Source organism: Scyliorhinus canicula, chromosome 11, assembly GCF_902713615.1.
Source record: "Scyliorhinus canicula chromosome 11, sScyCan1.1, whole genome shotgun sequence".
Taxonomy (NCBI): Eukaryota; Metazoa; Chordata; class Chondrichthyes; order Carcharhiniformes; family Scyliorhinidae; genus Scyliorhinus; species Scyliorhinus canicula.
The window spans coordinates 169,763,032-169,776,855 of NC_052156.1; the positions used below are offsets into that span (position 1 = coordinate 169,763,032).

At 46.2% G+C, this 13,824-nt stretch overlaps 1 protein-coding gene across 4 annotated transcripts in view; it reads left to right on the top strand.

The window, feature by feature from the left end:
- Positions 1-13,824, top strand: part of pcloa (piccolo presynaptic cytomatrix protein a) — a 543,385-nt gene that overhangs the window by 514,935 nt on the left and 14,626 nt on the right. For all 4 annotated transcript variants that reach the window (XM_038811990.1, XM_038811988.1, XM_038811987.1 and 1 more), the window contains one exon: positions 11,472-11,606. In XM_038811990.1, coding sequence (XP_038667918.1) covers positions 11,472-11,606 — 135 coding nt within the window. The remainder of the gene's footprint in view (positions 1-11,471; positions 11,607-13,824) is intronic.

Genomic DNA, 13,824 nt, shown 5'->3' on the forward strand with positions numbered 1-13,824 from the left:
GCTTTAGAGTGGTTTCACAGGTCGGCGCAACATCGAGGGCCGAAGGGCCTGTACTGCGCTTTATTGTTCTATGTTCTATGCTCTATGTTCTATGTTCGAGATCTTACATTTGTGGTGAGCAAAATATTGGAAAGGATTCTGAGAGATAGGATTTATGATTATTTAGAAAAACATAGGGGCAGGTCATGCCTCACAAGCCTCATTGAATTCTTTGAGGATGTGACGAGACACAGGCAGTGGATGTGGTAAAAATGGATTTCAGTAAGGCATTTGACAAGGTTCCGATGGCAGAAAGTTAGGGGACATGGAATACAGGGAAATTTGGCTGTCTGGATACAGAATTGGCTGGCTGAAAGAAGACAGCGAGTGGTAGTGCATGGAAGGTATTCTGCCTGGAGGTCGGTGACCAGTGGTGTCCCGCAGCGATCTGTTCTGGGACCTCTGCTCTTTGTGGTTTTTATAAATGACTTGGATGAGGAAGTGGATGGATGGGTTAGTAAGTTTACCGATGACATGAAGTTTGGTGGAGTTGTAGATAGTGTTGAGGGATGTTGCAGGTGACAACAGGACATTGACAGGATGCAGAGCTGGGCTGAGAAGTGGCAGATGGAGTTCAACCTGAATGAATGTGAAGTGATTCATTTTGGAAGGTCGAATTTGAATGCTGAATACAGGGTTAAAGGCAGGATTCTTGGAAGTGTGGAGGAACAGAGGGATCTTGGGGTCCACGTACATAGATCCCTCAAAGTTGCCACCCAGGTTGATCGGGTTGTTAAGAAGGCGTATGGTGCATAGAACATAGAACAGTATAGCACAGCACTGGCTTTCATTAACAGGTGGATTGGGTTTAAGAGCCGCGAGGTTTTGCTGCAGCTTTATAAAACCCCGGTTAGACCGCACTTGGAATATTGTGTCCAGTTCTGGTCGCCTCATTATAGGAAGGATGTGGATGCTTTGGAGAGGGTGCAGAGGAGATTTACCAGGATGCTGCCTCGACTGGAGGGCCTGTCTTATGAAGAAAGGTTGAGGGAGCTAGGGCTTTTCTCACTGGAGCGAAGAAGGCAGAGAGGTGACTTGATAGAGGTGTACAAGGTGATGAGAGGCATGCATAGAGTGGATCACCAGAGACTTTTCCCCAGGTCGGAAATGGCTGTCACGGGGGGACACAATTTTAAGGTGATTGGAGGAAGGTATAGGGGAGATGTCAGAGGTAGGTTCTTTACACAGAGAGTGGTGGGTGCGTGGAATGCACTGCCAGCAGAGGTGACGGAGTCAGAGTCATTCGGGACATTTAAGCGACTCTTGGTCAGGCACATAGACAGCTGTAAATTTAAAGGGTGTAGGTTAGGTTGACCTTAGATTAGGATAAATAGTTGGTACAACATCGTGGGCTGAAGGGCCTGGACTGTGCTGTACTGTCCTATGTTCTATAGTCCAGTTAGCTTGGCCTCTGTGGTGGGGAAGTTTCTGGAATCAATCATTCAGGAGGAAATAAGTAAACATTTGGAAAGAAAAAGTTCAATCCACCATTGTCAGCATGGTTTTATGAAGGGCAAGTTATTCTTGACAAACTTGCTCGAGTCCTTTGAGGATGTAACCAGCAAGGTGGATAAGGGCGAACCTGTGGATTTGGTATATCGAGACTTCCAGAAGGCATTTAACAAGGAGCCACATAAAAGATTGTTCCAAAAGGTGAGATTGCAGGGGATTGGGGACAGACTACTAGATAAGATTGAGGATTGGCAGATTGACAGAAAGCAGAGGGTCAGAATAAATGGGTCCTTCTCTGGCTGGTGAACTGTAATTAACGGGGTACCACAGGAGTCAGTCCCCGGGCCTCAACTGTTTACAATCTATTCTTCTGTTTGAAACCTAACTAGTATATGAGTCATCCCAGCCCAGCTGAGCTTTATATAATAGTGAGGTATAAGCGCACTCTCAGTACGCTTTACGCACGTGAAGTGGGAAATAGCCTGAGTGAGGCAGCCAGAGTGGGGATTGAAATTTAGTAATTTGGAGTAGTGTGGTCAGTCGGTGCAGAGTGCGAGGAGGTGCTTTTTCCCTTTTTGTTTTGTTTTCTTTTTCTGGCTTTTTAACTGTTAATCTGCAGGGCGCGATCCAGAGAGCATCCTGGGAAGGTAAGTGATATAAAGACCTACCTCGGGTATCCGCAGCGATAAGTGAAGGTAAGAGTTTAATACATTTTCTTAAATAATTTAATTGGTGATAGAAATGTGGGTCAGTGGGGTTAAGTGCTGCACTCGTGAGATGTGGGAACTCCGTGATGCTTCCAGCATCTCGGACAACTACACCTGCAGGAAGTGTAACCAATTGCAGCTCTTCACAGACCACATGGAGCAGCAGTTGAAAATGAAAAAATGAAATGAAAATTGCTTATTGTCACGAGTAGGCTTCAATAAAATTACTGTGAAAAGCCCCTAGTCGCCACATTCCGGCGCCTGTCCGGTTTGATGCACTTAGGAGCATGCAATTGGCGGAAAGCGACATAGACAGGAGTTTTTGTGATGTAGTGACACCCAAGGTGCAGGCAGACAGATGGGCGACACTTGAACGGGCAGGCAGTCAGTGCAGGAATCCCCTGTGGCTGCCCCCCTCTCTAACAAGTACATCATTTTGGATACTGTTGGAGAGGGGGGGGGGGGATGGCCTATCAGGGGAAAACAGCAGCAGCAGCCAGAGCTGTGGCACCACAACTGGCTCTGTTGTTAAGCAGGGAGGGACAAAGAGGGGATTCTATAGTTAGGGGTACGGATAGGCGCTTTTCTGGATGTGAAAGAGACTCCAGGATGGTATGTTGCATCCCTGGTGCCAGGGTCAAGGATGTTTCTAAAAGGACAGAAAGCATTCTGAAGGGAAAGGGCGAACAGCCAGAGGTTGTGGTACATTTTGGACATTTGCAGGAAGAGTGACAAGGTCCTGCAGCAGCAGTTTTGGGGTTAGGTGGAAAGTTAAAAAGCAGGAACTCTAGGATTGCAATCTCATGATTACTCCCTGTGCCACGTGCCAGTGAGGCTAGAACTGGGAAGATAGTACAACTCAACACGTGGTTAAACAGCTGGTGTAGGAGGGAGGATTTCGGGTATCTGGACCATTGGGATCTCTTCCGGGGCAGGTGGAACCTGTACACAAATCTCTTAAGGTTACCGTGCAGGTTCAGTCGGTAGTTAGTACGGCAAATGCAATGTTAGCATTCATGTCAAGAGGGCTAGAATACAAGACCAAGGATGTACTTCTGAGGCGATATAGAACATAAGAACTAGGAGCAGGAGTAGGCCATCTGGCCCCTCGAGCCTGCTCCGCCATTCAATGAGATCATGGCTGATCTTTTGTGGGCTCAGCTCCACTTTCCGGCCCGAACACCATAACCCTTAATCCCTTTATTCTTCAAAAAACTATCTATCTTTACCTTAAAAACATGTAATGAAGGAGCCTCAAATGCTTCACTGGGCAAGGAATTTCATAGATTCACAACCCTTTGGGTGAAGAAGTTCCTCCTAAACTCAGTCCTAAATCTACTTCCCCTTATTTTGAGGCTATGTCCCCTAGTTCTGCTGTCACCCGCCAGTGGAAACAACCTGCCCGCATCTATCCTATCTATTCCCTTCATAATTTTAAATATTTCTATAAGATCCCCCCTCATCCTTCTAATTTCCAATGAGTACAGTCCCAGTCTACTCAACCTCTCCTCATAATCCAACCCCTTCAGCTCTGGGATTAACCTAGTGAATCTCCTCTGCACACCCTCCAGCGCCAGTACGTCCTTTCTCAAGTAAGGAGACCAAAACTGAACACAATACTCCAGGTGTGGCTGCACTAACACCTTATACAATTGCAACATAACCTCCCTAGTCTTAAACTCCATCCCTCTAGCAATGAAGGACAAAATTCCATTTGCCTTCTTAATCACCTGTTGCACTTGTAAACCAACCTTCTGTGACTCATGCACTAGCACACCCATGTCTCTCTGAACAGCGGCATGCTTTAATATTTTATCGTTTAAATAAAAATCCCGTTTGCTGTTATTCCTACCAAAATGGATAACCTCACATTTGTCAACATTGTATTCCATCTGCCAGACACTAGCCCATTCACTTAACCTATCCAAATCCCTCTGCAGACTTCCAGTATCCTCTGCACTTTTCGCTTTACCACTCATCTTAGTGTCATCTGCAAACTTGGACACATTGCCCTTGGTCCCCAACTCCAAATCATCTATGTAAATTGTGAACAATTGTGGGCCCAACACGGATCCCTGAGGGACACCACTAGCTATTGATTGCCAACCAGAGAAACACCCATTTGTCCCAACTCTTTGCTTTCTATTAATTAACCAATCCTCTATCCATGCTACTACTTTACCCTTAATGCCATGCATCTTTATCTTATGCAGCAACCTTTTGTGTGGCACCTTGTCAAAGGCTTTCTGGAAATCCAGATATACCACATCCATCGGCTCCCCGTTATCTACTGCACTGGTAATGTCCTCAAAAAATTCCACTAAATTAGTTAGGCATGACCTGCCCTTTACGAACCCATGCTGCGTCTGCCCAATGGGACAATTTCTATCCAGATGCCTCGCAATTTCTTCCTTGATGATAGATTCCAGCATCTTCCCTACTACCGAAGTTAAGCTCACTGGCCTATAATTTCCTGCTTTCTGCCTACCTCCTTTTTTAAACAGTGGCGTCACGTTTGCTAATTTCCAATCCACCGGGACCACCCCAGAGTCGAGTGAATTTCGGTAAATTATCACTAGTGCATCTGCAATTTCCCTAGCCATCTCTTTTAGCACTCTGGGATGCATTCCATCAGGGCCAGGAGACTTGTCTACCTTTAGCCCCATTAGCTTGCCCATCACTCCCTCCTTAGTGATAACGACCCTCTCAAGGTCCTCACCTGTCATAGCCTCATTTCTATCAGTCGCTGGCATGTTATTTGTGACTTCCACTGTGAAGACCGACCCAAAAAACCTGTTCAGTTCCTCAGCCATTTCCTCATTTCCCATTATTAAAACTCCCTTCTCATCCTCTAAAGGACCAATATTTACCTTAGCCACTCTTTTTTGTCTTATATATTTGTAAAAACTTTTACTGTCTGTTTTTATATTCTGAGCAAGTTTACTCTCATACCCTATCTTACTCTTCTTTATATCTTTTTTAGTAGCTTTCTGTTGCCCCCTAAAGATTTCCCAGTCCTCTAATCTCCCTGCAATCTTTGCCACTATATATGCTTTTTCCTTCAATTTGATACTCTCCCTTATTTCCTTAGATATCCACGGTCGATTTTCCCTCTTTCTTCCGTCCTTCCTTTTTATTGGTATAAACCTTTGCTGAGCACTGTGAAAAATCGCTTGGAAGGTTCTCCACTGTTCCTGAACTGTTCCACCATAAAGTCTTAGCTCCCAGTCTACCTTAGCTAGTTCTTCTCTCATCCCCTTGTAATCTCCTTTGTTTAAACACAAAACACTAGTATTTGATTTTACTTTCTCACCCTCCATCTGTATTTTAAATTCCACCATATTGTGATTGCTCCTTCCGAGAGGATCCCTAACTATGAGATCATGAATCAATCCTGTCTCATTACACAGGACAAGATCTAGGACCGCTTGTTCCCTTGTAGGTTCCATTACATACTGTTCTAGGAAACTATCGCGGATACATTCTATAAACTCCTCCTCAAGGTTGCCTTGACCGACCTGGTTAAACCAATCGACATGTAGATTAAAATCCCCCATGATAACTGCTGTACCATTTCTACATGCATCAGTTATTTCTTTGTTTATTGCCTGCCCCACCATATCGTTACTATTTGGTGGCCGATAGACTACTCCTATCAGTGACTTTTTCGCCTTACTATTCCTGATTTCCACCCAAATGGATTCAACCTTATCCTCCATAGCACCGATGTCATCCCTTACTATTGCCCGGATGTCATCCTTAAATAACAGAGCAACACCACCTCCCTTAAGTCAGACCCCATTGGAGTATTGTGAGCGGTTTTGACCCCTGTATCTAAGGAAAGATGTGCTGGCCTTGGAAAGGGTCCAGAGGAGGTTCACAAGAATGATCCCTGGAATGAAGAGCTCGTCGTATGATGAACGGTTCAGGACTCTGGGCCTTTACTTGTTGGATTTTAGTAGGGTGAGGGGGGATCTTGTTGAAGCTTATAGGATACTGCGAGGCCTGGATAGAGTGGACATGGAGAGGATGTTTTCACTTGTAGCAAACCTGGAATTAGAGGACACCATCTCAGACTAAAGGGATGATCCTCTAAAACAGAGATGAGAAGGAATTTCTTCAGCCAGAGGGTGGTGAATCTGTGGAACTCTTTGCCATTCAAAGCTGAAAATAACACATATATCGTCAGAGCAGATTTGCTCTCAATAGCAGATTTAGCACATGCCAGTTCTCCAGGATTCTGCTTGAATTGTTCCTCTCTAGTTAGAAAACTGTTTAACAAATTTGATTTCAGTGTTTCCCAAGAAAATATTTAGGTGGAATCAATTTCTCCAAAAATATAAAAATTGTCTTTTTAAAATCTAAATTGATGCTGGTCAATGTTCCTGCAAATATATTGCAATGTGTGGTCACCCCTTATCTACTGGTGTATTTTTTTAGTCTTTCATGAGACCTGGCTGTTGCTGCTAAGACCAAGGTGACCCTCCTGCTCTCAAAGCTGAGAAAGTGCTGCCTGGCTGAAAGTGAACACACTGCTCCTTGTATAGCCACTGACAGATCTTCATATAACCATGCTCTCTCACGTTTTCAATCATGTGGTTCTGGAGGAAAATACAGTGACCTCGGTCTCAGTTCCCTTCCCTTTTGGCTCCTGTAATTCTTTCTCATGGTTTTCTTAAGAAAAATGCCGAAAACATGCTGTGCAATATTATTGATGAGCATGTAAACACATTAACACATTGTTATTAGTAATGCGCAGCGTTTTTTTTTACCATGGGGTTACTTCTCAATGTTGATGGACTCTTTATAAATGTGCACGGAGGCACAGTGGTGAGCACTGTTGCCTCACAGTGCCAGGGATCTAGGTTTAATTCCGACCTCAGGTGACTGTGTGGAGTTTTCACATTCTTCCCCTGTCTGCGTGTGTTTCCTGTGGGTGCTCTGGTTCCTCCCACAGTCCAAAGAAGTATAGGTTAGGTGGATTGGCCATGCTAAATTGCCCCTTAGTGTGATTTTGCTGGAATAGAACATAGAACAGTACAGCACAGTACAGGCCCTTCAGCCCACGATGTTGCGTCAACCATTTATCCTAATCTAAGATCAACCTAACCTACACCACTTCAACTTACAGCTGTCCATGTACCGAAGAGTCACTTAAATGTCCCTAATGACTCTGATTCCACCACCTTTGCTGGCAGTGCATTCCACACACCCACCACTCTCTGTGTAAAGAACCTACCTCTGACATCTCCCTATACCTTCCTCCAATCACCTTAAAACTGTGTCCCCTCATGACAGCCATTTCCACTCTGGGGAAAATTCTCTGGCTATCCACTTTATCCATGCCTCTCATCACCTTGTACACCTCTATCAAGTCACCTCTCTGCCTTCTTCGCTCCAGTGAGAAAAGCCCTAGCTCCCTCAACCTTTCTTCATAAGACATGCCCTCCAGTCCAGGCAGCATCCTGATAAATCTCCTCTGTACCCGCTCCAAAGCATCCACATCCTTCCTATAATGAGGCAACCAGAACTGGATACAATATTCCAAGTGCGGTCTAACTAGAGTTTTATAAAGCTGCAGCGAAACCTCGCGGCTCTTAAACTCAATCCCCTGTTAATGAAAGCCAACAAAACATACACCTTCTTATCTATGTACTTGGACCCCAAGATCCCTCTGTTCCTCCACACTTCCAAGAATCCTGCCCTTAACCCTGTATTCAGCATTCAAATTCGGCCTTCCAAAATGAATCACTTCACATTTATCCAGGTTGAACTCCATCTGCCATTTCTCAGCTCAGCTCTGCATCCTGTCAATGTCCAGTTGTAATCTGCAACAACCCTCAACACTATCTACAACTCCACCAACCTTTGTGTCATCGGCAAACTTACTAACCCACCCTTCCACTTCCTCATCCAAGTCATTTATAAAAATCACAAAGAGCAGATATCCCAGAACAGATCCTTGCGGGCCACCACTGGTCACCGACCTCCAGGCGAAATACTTTCCATCCACTACCACTCGCTGTCTTCTTTTGGCCAGCCAATTCTGTATCCAGATAGCCTAATTTCCCTGTATCCCATGCTGCCTAACTGTCTGAATGAGCCTTCCATGGGAAACCTTATCAAATGCCTCACTGAAATCCATATACACCACAACCACTGCCCGACCTTCATCAATGTGTCTCGTCACATCCACAAAAAATTCAATGATGCTTGTGAGGCATGACCTGCCCCTCACAAAGCCATGCTGACTATCTTTAATCAAACTATGTTTTTCTAAATAATCATAAATCCTATCTCTCAGAATCCTTTCCAATATTTTGCTCACCACAGACCTAAGACTGATGGGTCTGTAATTCCCAGGGATTTTCCCTATTCCCTTTCTTGAATAGGGAAACATTTGCCTCCCTCCAATCATCCGGTACTACTCCAGTGATGGGTGAGGACGCAAAGATCATCGCCAACGGAGCAGCAATCTCTTTCCTCGCTTCCCGTAGTAACCTTGGGTATATCCCGTCAGGCCCAGGGGACTTATCTATCCTGATGCTTTTCAAAATTTCCAGCACATCCTCCTTCTTAATATCAATCTGTCCGAGTCTATTAACCTGGTTCACACTGGTCTCATGGGCAACAAGGTCCCTCTCTCGAGTGAATACTGAAGCAAAGTATTCATTTAGGGCCTCCCCCATCTCTTCAGACTCTAGATACAAGTTCTCTCCATTATCCCTGATCGTCCCTACTCTCACTCTGATCATCCTCTTATTTCTCGCATAAGTGTAGAACCTTGGGGTTTTCCCTAATCCTTCCCGCTAGGGCTTTTTCATGCCTCCTTCCAACTCTCCTCAGTCCATTTTTGAGTTCCTTCCTGGCTACCTTGTAACCCTCTAGAGCCGATCAGATCCTTGCTTCCTCAACTTTACGTAAGCTTCCTTCTACCTATTGGCTAGAAGCTCCACTTCTCTTGTCATCCAAGGCTCCTTCACCTTACCATTCCTTCCTCATCTCAGTGGGACACAACAATTCAGCACTCGCAGCAAGTGCTCCTTAAACAACCCCCACATTACTGTTGCACATTTCCCCAAGAACAATTGTTCCCACTTTATGCTCCTCAGCTCCTGTCTAATAGCAGTATAATTTCCCCTCCCTCAATTAAACACCTTCCCATACTGTGTGTTCCTATCCCTCTCCTTGACTATGGTAAAGGTCACGGAGTTGTGGTCACTGTCTGCAAAATGCTCTCCCACTGAGACATCTGACACCTGGCCTGGTTCGTTGCCGAGCACCAAGGCCAATATGGCCTTCCTCCTTGTTGGCTTATCTACATATTGAGTCAGGAATCCTTCCTGGACACACATGACAAAATCTGCTCCATCCAAACCATTTGCACTAAGGAGGTTCCAGTCAATATTAGGGAAGTTGAAGTCATCCATGACAACAACTCTGTTACTCCTCCACTTTTCCAAGATCTGCCGCCCAATCTGTTCCTCTATCTCTCTGCTGCTATTGGTCTATAGAAAACTCCCAATAAAGTGACTGCTCCTTTCTTGTTTCTGACTTCCATCCATACGGACTCAGTAGACAAACCCTCTTCAATGACCTTCTTTTCTGCAGCTGTGATGCAATCTCTAATTAACAGTGCCACTCCCCCTCCTCTTTTACCTCCCTTCCTATACTTCTGAAAACATCTAAACCCCGGAACATCTAACAACCATTCCTGCCTCTATGAAATCCATGTCTCCGTAATGGCCACAACATCGTAGTTCCATGGTCTGATCCATCTCCCTTATTCCTGACACTGCTTGCATTGAAACAGACACACTTTAACTCATTCCACTGATTGCAACTTTGCCCTGTCAACTGTCTATCCTTTCTCACAGACTTGCTGCATACTATTTCTACCTGTTCAACAGCTACCCTATCCTCTGATCCATAGCTCTGGTTCCCATCTCCCTGCCAAACTAGTTTAAACCCTCCCGAAGAGCTCCAGCAAACCTCCCACCCAGGATATTGGTGCCCCTCAGTTTAGGTGCAATCAATGCTTCATGTACAGGTCCCACCTTCCCCAGAAGATATCCCAATGATCCACATATCTGAAGCCTTCCCTCCTGCACCAGCCCTGAAGCCACGTGTTCAGCTGCTCGCACTCTCTGTTCCTTGCCTCACTTGCACCTGGCACCGGTAGCAATCGTGAGATCACTACTCTGCTTGTCCTGCTCTTTAGCTTCCATCCTAACTCCCTAAAATCACTTTTTAGATCCTCATCCCTTTTCTTAGCTATGTCATTGGTGCCTATGTGCACCATGAGTTCTGGTTGCTCACCCTCCCCCTTAAGAACCCTGTAGACTCGATCCGAGATGTCCCTGGCCCTGGCACCCGGGAGGCAACATACCTTCCGGGAGTCTCGCTCGCGACCACAGAGTCTCCTATCTATTCCCCTAACCATTGAGTCTCCCATCACTATTGCTTTTCTATTCTCCCCCTTCCCTTCTGAGCCCCAGAGCCAGACTCAGTGCCAGAGACCTGGCCGCTAGGGCCTTCCCCCGGTAGATTATCCCCCCCAACAGCATCCAAAACGGTATACTTGTTTTGAAGGGGAACGGCCACGAGGGATCCCTGCACTGTCTGCCCGTTCGTTTTCTTTCCCCTGACTGTAACCCAGCTACTCTTGTTCTGTACCTTGGGTGTGGCTACCTCCCTGTAACTCTTCTCTATTACCCCCTCTGCCTCCCGGATGATCCGAAGTTCATCCAGCTCCAGTTCCTTAACACGGTCTCTGAGGAGCTGGAGTTGGGTGCACTTCTCGCAGGTATAGTCAGCGGGGACACCAGTGGTACCCCTCACAACCCACATCCTACAGGAGGAGCATGCAACTACCCTAGCCTCCATCCCCTCTTAACTTACAGAATATAGCTGCCCGGTGGACCAACTGGAATTCCACCCTCTGACTCTGCTCCCAGTCAGCTGCACTCTGTAAACTCCTGTCTCCCTTCTCGCTCTTTGAGGAAATTAAATGAAATGAAAGGAGCACCTTACTCCCTCCTCACCTAACTCCCTCAGTCACTAAACTCTCACTGTAGCACTCAAATGCACCCAAATTCAGCACTCTGTGCAAACAAATTGAATGGGAGATTGGGCCTAGGTAGGGTGGTCTTTCGAAGGGTTGGTGCAGACTCGATGGGCTGAATGGTCTCTTTCTGCACGGTAGGGATTCTATGGAAACAGAATGAAACTTCTCATGGAAATATATTTCCTTGTTTTTGTGCCTATCCACAGGTAAAACTCAAGTAATGGGAGAAATCAAGATAGCACTGAAGAGGGAAATGAAGACAGATGGAGAGCAACTCATCGTGGAGATCCTTCAATGCAGAAACATCACCTACAAATTTAAGTCCCCTGATCATTTACCAGGTATCAGTATTGACTAACATTAGACAGAATAATGGAACCCTTTGGTGTTTATAACATATATGAAGGCATGAATACAGGGATCTGTTACAAAGGAATAATTCATCAAACTGATGGCAAAAGCATAATTCATTGGTACTAACATCATCTCATTTCTGACAGGCTATTGCAGTTTGGTTAGGCAAGCAGCAGATGGACGGTGCATTGGTTAGCACTGCTGCCTCACGGTGCTAAGGACCCAGGTTCGATCCTGGCCTCAGGTGCACATTCTCTCCGTGTCTCACCCCCCCCCCCCCCACAATCCAAAGATGTGCTAAATTGCCCTTTAATTGGAAAATTAACATTGTAAGAAAAGGGAATTCGCAGATTTGTTTTACAATGGCTGGAATTCTCTGATCATGCAGCGGGGACTCTCCCGTCTTGCTGCAATGAGTGGTGTTTTGGATGAGCGCAAAACTCTCCTTTCTCACTGGAAGCAGCAACGGGGCCGACTTGGGTCAGAAAATCACTGCAAATATTGGTTAGTTTTGATCTTTGCTGTCGACTGATATGTTGACAGGTGACAACATCAGGGTAAAGATTTGCTACACGTGGTACATTCTGAAGATATAGGTTGAGAATTTTGTTGCATGAAGTGCACAAAGGAAATCTTCACTTGGGGAGTTTGGGTCAACCATGGGATCAAACATTATTTAGTGTCTGAGATATGGTACTGTCTCGAAACAGAGTTTCCATCAATTATCATTCAATTGTGCAAGGCATTTTATTTTCAGTAACAATGTTGGACATGACTGAGATAGTACTTTTTTGTGCCTCATACTCTGTGTTACAAACAGGAGGGGTGTTAACAGAGCATGAGGAGAAATCAAAGACCACAGAGACAAAAATTACCTTTTCACATGAGTCCAGAGTCCAATGGTATATGCCTTCACAGAGGTCAGCAAGCTGAACTCAGTCAGATAATTCTCTTTCCAGTAGAGTCAATCTCCACAATGAGATAGACACACACAGATTAATCAGTTTTATAGTTGATGGTACAGAAATTCCAATTGAAACAATGTAGATGAGGCTAGGCATTGAAAGCTGGACAGAGCCATAAGGAGCATCGGTTCCCTCAGCTGGAGGTTCCTGTCACATGACTCCCAACTATCCACTTTGGCTTTTACAATCGGTATGTATCCCTCAGCGGAGCCCATCAGATTGTCAGTGTTCCAACCATTAAGTTTTGAAGTGGAATTATGGGGACCATTGTCCTCACAAACAAATCAACCAATTGGTCACGTCGCACTTATGAAATATAGATGACCTCTCGATAGTTCCCCTTGAATGTAATCACTGTCGCCCACAGGAGGCCGTTAACGTCTCTTCAGAGACAAGGGGCTGGATTCTCTGTGACATCACGTCGAAATCCCAAAACGCAATCGGCCAGAGAATCGGCTCCGATGCCGAAATCGGGCTTGACACCGGTTTTGTGCCGATTTTCAATTCTCCGGACCCCCAAACCGACGAAATTGTGGCACCCTCCGTGCTGCCCACACCTCATTATCTGCCCTGACAACCGATTCTCTGGGGCCTCAGCGATTCTGCATCCAAGATGGGCCGATTTCCCGATAGAGTGTTTTGAACCACCTATAAAAAAATTGTGATGCCAGGGTGCTGGCTTCGGAGGCTGTGAGACGAGGTAGAAGTTGGGGGGACTGTGGGCTCCCATATTGGACACTGGTCCTGCTTTCTGCGGGGAGGAGGGGTAGTGGGGGGGCCTTTCCTGGGCCCGGGGAAGGGGGGGTACAGTCTGAGCAGCCAGGGAGCCCCCAACATGACAGGGGTGCACATGCAAGGAGCGCCATTACGGTGACCATCTTGTTGGCCACCCACACCAGCACCTGGGTGGACGCAGAGAAAACGGCCTTCTGGGTGGGTGCCACTTCCGTTTGCTCCCCGCTGCCCCAATCAACCGGTAACACCCATCGAGGGGCCACTCAGGGCCACACCAATGGCAGCCCCCCCCAGTGAGGGCAGTGCAATCAAAAGGTGGCCCAGTCAGCAGGGATGGGCGCCAGGACTGGGGCAAAGGCCGTGGTGCAGAAGTGGGGGATTTGCGTGGCAGGGGCACACAGTGACAACCGGGGCCACCATGTAGTCCATGGCACCTGGTTGTGCACGGGTCCATGCGCCATGATGACTGGTTTCCCCTCACCTCCTGCAGATCATAATATTTGGT